The sequence below is a fragment of the Lutjanus erythropterus genome, chromosome 16 (assembly GCF_056507025.1).
Source record: "Lutjanus erythropterus isolate fLutEry1 chromosome 16, fLutEry1.hap2, whole genome shotgun sequence".
NCBI lineage: Eukaryota > Metazoa > Chordata > Actinopteri > Lutjaniformes > Lutjanidae > Lutjanus > Lutjanus erythropterus.
Genome location: NC_139332.1, coordinates 20,187,842 through 20,194,409, shown reverse-complemented (window position 1 = coordinate 20,194,409; position 6,568 = coordinate 20,187,842). Strand labels below are relative to the sequence as shown.

The following is a 6,568-nucleotide window of genomic DNA, read 5'->3' as shown; positions in this document are numbered from 1 at the left end:
TTGACATACATATCAGAAGCATATTTAGATTTTGAAATATCGAATTTCACAAAAATATAATTAAATTAAGACCTAACTAGAGAGTAAGATCCCACTGAACTGAATTCTGACAACCTTGGAATTTAGTACAATATATAGATGGAGTAATTTTTCTAATCTAAATTGTTTTTTATACTTATTTGTGTAATCCCATATGCAGTGCATATGTGTGCCAATGTGTTGAAGTCTTATTTTTATTGTGTACCACTCAGAGATGCATTAAATTATGTTGTACAGCTGTGAAATTAAAGTAAAGGCATTCTACTCTATTCTATTCTTTACAATAATCAAGCCACTTAGACAATTCCATTCATCAAAAATATCACTTAACATGTCCTACATTAAGTTTTCAGTGGTAAAAGTGGTAATTTAAAATATAAATTGCATAAGCGTCCTCTGAAGTCCTGGTGATGTTATTCATTGTTTATAAAACAAGTCCATTTTAGTTTCCTTTCCAATCATAACTTTTGTCTGTGACTGAATGGTTAAGCTATTAATAAATAAATACATTGTTGTATTACTGTTTCTGTGGGGAGCTAGCACCTTTAATTTATCTTTGGCGCCAGTCGCCAGCACATCCTGTCAGTTAGGTTTGGTTCCAGAAGGGAACCCAAGATTTGCCAAACTCTCGCGACACTTGTACTGGTCTTTTCATTATGCACGTTTTACGATCTAATTAAGTTTTATAATGTAACAACCTTATGGACAGACGATATAGTTAGGTTTATGGCCATGAAACGCCTGGTTAAAGTTAGAGAATAGTAATGGTCTGAATTTAAATTATCATTCTCGCGAGATCTTTCGCTGGTGTGGGGTTCCCTTCAATACACGACCGATAGGCCAGGAAAAGTGGGTACTTAAGAAAGCTGTAGAGTTTGTTAAGACTCCTTTGGCTGCATAAACATGAGCGGATCCGCAGGTCAGTCGGCGAAAATTTAAGCTTTAACTTTATTTCACTGCAGTGACTTTTTCCCCCCTATAATTTTTTAAAGTACAATAAAAGTATTACATTACAGTTAACCTACTGCCAATTGTAGTATGTACCAATCGCTTATTATTTAATCCGTTAGCTCTACATCATTGTAATCACGCTGAATAGAAAGACAGTGGCTAACGTTCAGTATCCTTTATGTCTGGCTTTCAACACAGATATGACTGTTAATTAGGTGTTATTCTACCGTCATTTTTTAGTCATTAATGTTTGTCAAACAAGAAACGTTAGTGTTACACTGTAGCTAAACACGATGCTAATTAGCTAACGTTACATTTCAGTTGAGACTCAGAGGACCTGTACCTGTTCTCAGCTTTACAACTGTATCTTATTCTTAGCCAAATATTTTAGTAGACGTTTTGTTTTTGCATTAAGCTCGTAAGTTTACTTAAACCCACCTAACTTTTAACTATGTTGCCAGTTAGGGCAACTTGAAGATACAGTTTCATTTGTGACACCTTTAGCTAGCTAACACTGCTCTTGGGGGGGGGGGGGGGGGGGGGGGGGGGGCAAAAACATTTCACTTGACTAACATTTATTTTTTATTTGTGTATCAGGATTCAACGTCGAGGACTTGATTAATGTTACACCACTGAAAGGAGGTAAACCAGTCAACATGAGCCCTCTGATAAAACAAATCTTGAAAACCCCCAAAACAAGGCTAATGGATGTTTATACTCTGCTGTCAGGTGGAGATATGCAGGAGCTCAAAGTTGAACAGGTGATGGGCACATTAAGGAGGCTGCAACAAGGTAGTGTTTTATTGCTTGTGAATTACATATTTATACATATTTATTTTTAACTGTAATGTGCTTATTGTCGTAACGTTGGTCGACATGGAAGGTATGTCGGACTCGGAAGTGAGTTTTGTCATGTAAACCTTTTTACTTTTTGTAAATATTTACTTAAAGCTTGTTATTCTGGTGTTAAATTATCATAGCGTGTCGGTGGAGTAATTTAATATTCACATTTATCTACTGTAAAGCAGTTCGGCCAAGTAAAATGCACAGTGTTAAGTCGGATAGTTACCGTCGCGTCCTTCCGTCTTCGTGTTGAATAGCGCAGTGTTAATGCGTATGTGTGGCTCTGTGACATAGAGAAATCAACGGTTGGTGCATTATTTATCATCGTATTAGAAGATTCATCAAATAAGTATATATTCCCTATTTATAATAACGCACTTGCTGTTCTGTACAAGCCAATACAACTTTCATTCGGTAACTCAGTCAGAGCAGCGTATGAGGGAAACCTCTCGACATAGAAGTTAGTCTTTGTGAAGCTATACTTCCGCTTCCGCTGGCAAGCCGTGCTGATTTCTTTTTAAAAATTACATAAAAAATGATTAGAAATGACCGTGTGAAAGACGTTTGGCATGTCCTAAAGAGGCAAACTGTTAGCACAGTGTGAAAACGCATGAACGCAGAGGCCTCAGATAGACAGAAAGCTTTATGAACGTGAACCAATGAGAAGGCTGGTTGTGCCGACCATATGCTAATGAGCACGCATTTCCTTATAGCTGTAGCAGAAATTATAGCACTTAGTGTAAAAATCGGAATGTATTAGTAAGAAAGAGTACGAGTTTAAGCAAAAGCGCGTGTTATTTGCTACATGCAACACGTCATAGTTATACACTACCACGGCAACTGAAAACCGTGAGTGAGGTAGCTGTACGCACCGACCATAACAGTTCTGACACGTTGGAGCAGTTATCGTCAGTGAGGTACATCCTTACCTGTTACTCCATCCGTGGAGTTTCAGAAAATGATGAATGGAGACTCATGAGATATGATTAATATCTCCGTCTTTTAGGGAACAGCAACACCCTATTAGACCCATTCTGACCAACCATGTAAACAAAAATGTTTTAAACATCGTACTTAGTAAAGTGGAAGTATTTGAGAGTTTAAATGCATGCTAGGAAGTATCAGTTACTTGACTCAAAACGCTTTTGATAAACGTTTGTCAAAGTTTTTTGTGCCAATTAGCCCATTTAGGGCTGTGATATGCTACATTTTTTAAGTTTGATAAAATGTTTTATTTTTACCAATTATGATACTAATTATTTTGTGAATGGGTATGTACATTTTCAGGAATAGCATGATAAAATTATAAAATAGTCTTGTTTTTATTCCGCCTCTTAACTTTTAGGCTGTGTTGTTTGTAAACGTTTTAGGGTCTTACTCCTGTTGCTGCTGTGTGTCACTTCCTCGTCACACGTAGTGCATTTTGCTGCGTTTTTTTTTTCTACAAGTGAAGAGTAACACCGCACCACAGCGCGTTTCCTTTCTGCCTCTCTCTCTCAAGTTTGTTGTGGACGTGTCAGATTTTCTGTAGCTGTTTGCAGGGTTTTCATGTCTCGTACCATAGGTTTCCACAGTCAGGTGACACAGGTCGGCTAAATAAAAATGTTAGGGCTGTCTATTGGCACAAACATTCTACTGAAAATGTTTGAAAGTGATGCACCCTCCCACATTTTGTATTTATATAACATTAATATCAATAGTTTTTTTTTTGTTTCTTTTTGTTTTTTAAATAAATCTAATACAAAATGAACAGCTTGGGAGATTTTATTGTGTTGATCACACAGAATCAATCCATCCATCCCTGTGTTTCACAGAATATTAAGTGACTTCTGAATATAGCTTTGCAACAGCCACAATTCGACAGTTTTAACAGTTATCACGTTTCACTTTCACTGTGTTTTATTCAAGGTAAAAGAGTCCTGGAAGAAGAAATAAAGGAGATCAAATCAGTCAGTGACTCTTTGCAGAAAGAGCTGTCAACTTGTAAGACACAAAATCATCACTAACAATTTTATTTTATTTTCATACAGTATACTTATTTCACCTGCTATATGTCCCTGTTGCTGCCATGAAATCCAAGAACGACCAACAGTAGATAGTAATATGTTGTATGTCTGTATATTACTGTGTATTTTCTATCATTTAGGCAACTGTTTATGCTGCATGTTATTAACCATATATATGTATATAATATATAACATGTATTTTATTAATGTATGTTATTACAACACATGATTGTTGTTATTTTTCCAGTACAAACTGAAGCTTACCCACTGGAAGGAATACACAAAGAAAAAGAGGGTACACACATATTAGTCTAACAAACAGATGTGTATGTGTAATTGATTGTAGCCCAATAAGTAAGCAGATTTGATGCCATGCAGAATTAGTGTTCTGGTTGAATGTGTCTGTAAACAAATGTGTTATCTATTGTAATTACACAGACAGTAAATATGAGTGAGATGATTAGTATAATTGCTGTGATATTCTTCTCCAGAGTTGTGCAGGAAGCTGCAGTTCCAGTGTGAGGAGTGTGAACAAGACTCTGCCAGGTGAGCGCCACACTAACCTGGTAAAGAATATTACTCAACATCTACAAATAGAAGGAGCGCCTTGAAATCGGAGCACAACCATTAGATGAACACTAGATGGCAGCAACTACTCATGGTAGAATCCCTTATCCCAATTAGTAAATTGTCTGGCGTCAAAGCATACCTGCTTTTGTAGATCCTCTACATACTGGATTTGTTTATTCAGTCCTGATGTTGGCTGTGTCACTGGTTGATCTTCAACTTTTACATTTGTATTGGACCTTTTTTAATGTCTTGCCTAATTTCTGATTCATATAATGATATAATTTTACCATTTTTGAAAATCACCACTAAGATGGCTTTAAGATGTTCAAGTAAAATATATCCCCATGTCTAACTGAATTAGCATCTTGTGCTTATCATGTCATTTGAAGCCAGAGTCTGTGCAGTAGTGACCAGTGTTGGAGCTTCATGTTCAAGGTCCCATCCATATAGGCACCTGACTCAATCGTGAATAGAGCTCAGCTGTCAGTTATAACATGAAAGTCCCTTTTTATAGCATTAAATAACGAATTAAAACCAAACTGATAAGAAAAATCAACACTAAAACACTTTTGGCTAAGAAGAATCTCATCGTTTGACTGCCACTCACACCTGCAACAAGGTTAAAACTGCCACATCTGCCTGTGTTCCAATGCGGTTCTCTACACCACGGCCTTAGGAATTTTGTGCTCTGTCACAGGATTGTGTGATGATGCTGTATTACCTCCAGTTAACACTGCAGTTTTATATTGTAATCTACTTGTTCTTAAAGGCCCATCACCACAAGATGGAATCAGGTCATTGTTTACTGTATATGAGGTCAGCTGTCATAACATGTGGTAGGTTCCACCAAACATCACATCAGTTGTGAGGTGATGATTTATTTAACAAGTGAACAATTTGATCAAACCTGTGCAGACTGTAGGGTAGGTGAATTAATGACACCGTGGACTTTATTTTTATGTATGTATGTTTGTATATATCCTGACCAGTGAAATGTGTTTTGTAGACAGTTAAAGGAGAACAAGAAAAGGGATGAACTGCTGGAACAGTACAGATGTGAAATCCAGGAACTCAAGCTTAAACACCGGAAGCAGCGGTACCTATTAAAAGTGCAATGATAGATTACATATCTTTAAAAAAACATTGAACAACTTTGTAGATGTCGTATAAATTTACTAAAAGTCTTCTCTTTGTAGGATGAAGTTTGAAAACCAACTTCATCAACTGATTGAGCAGCATAAGAATCTGCACTCTGTCTTTGTAAGTTTGTCTAGAATAGTGGAACTCTGTTCCTATCTGTATTTTTACTCACAACTCTAAAATAAGAACAAAATGTGATTTGTTTATATTGTCAATGACTGCCCTTTAAATTGTTGCTTAGACTCCAGAAAGACTCCCAGATGAAATAGGGAGTGCTGAGAACACTAAAAGCCAGCTGTTATCAGCTGGTAAGTACCTTTTCGTAATTTATGTACATTCTTCTGCAAACATTATTTGTGTTCATGCATGAATATAGTATTTGTTTTCCATTTCTGACCCCTTTAATCAGGCCTTGTTCTGTGATTCTTGCAGAACAAATGAAGTTGGCTCAGCTACACCATCTCAAAGAGGAGATAGAGGAGGTGAAAACACAGAGGCAGCCAGGGACAACAGCTGCACAGACTCAGAAGGAGTAAAAATGTATGTTTGGAGGTAGTTGTAAAGAAGAGGCAATACTCTTGCCAGGTGAAAATGTAAATCTTCCAAATGTCAGCTTCCCAGGGTGGTAAAATCCTGCCAAACAAGTACAGTGAAAAACTAAAACTTCAGTTGGCCTAAAAATGAAATGAAACTAACCCAGATCTTTGTCACAACTTGTCAATTTATCCCAGTGACGTCTACCAAACTCTTTTCTTGGCTGTTTTTTCTATTTACTTAGTGTTTTTTATATTACTTGCTCTGAGGCATAGAGTTGTTTTGTTATCCAGTTTGTTGCTGAAATTCATGCCAAATTCAATTCAGTGATAAAATCTGAAATCTTTTACATTACATTTTACATAGGTGGATGTCAGTCATAGTATTCTATATGACACTATGTTCATTTTACTTTAATATTGTGTATTGATATAATCTAAGTGTTCATATATTTAAAAACTAAAGTTATTTTAATGGTTGTGACA

The 6,568-nt window shown here is 36.4% G+C and overlaps 1 protein-coding gene and 1 non-coding gene across 2 annotated transcripts; both read left to right on the top strand.

Annotated features, from left to right (window-relative positions):
* Nucleotides 1–856: 856 nt before the first annotated feature.
* On the top strand, nucleotides 857–6,292 carry LOC146313020 (synaptonemal complex central element protein 1). Its single transcript, XM_084739933.1, has 10 exons — nucleotides 857–958; nucleotides 1,588–1,632; nucleotides 1,720–1,782; nucleotides 3,742–3,818; nucleotides 4,068–4,134; nucleotides 4,331–4,385; nucleotides 5,416–5,505; nucleotides 5,606–5,669; nucleotides 5,791–5,857; nucleotides 5,982–6,292. Exons 1-10 carry the CDS (start codon nucleotides 943–945, stop codon nucleotides 6,083–6,085), a joined length of 648 nt encoding a protein of 215 aa, XP_084596059.1. The 5' UTR covers nucleotides 857–942; the 3' UTR covers nucleotides 6,086–6,292.
* On the top strand, nucleotides 2,740–2,872 carry LOC146313021 (U8 small nucleolar RNA). The gene has a single exon (XR_014772135.1). It is a non-coding gene; the product is annotated as a U8 small nucleolar RNA (small nucleolar RNA).
* Nucleotides 6,293–6,568: the final 276 nt, after the last annotated feature.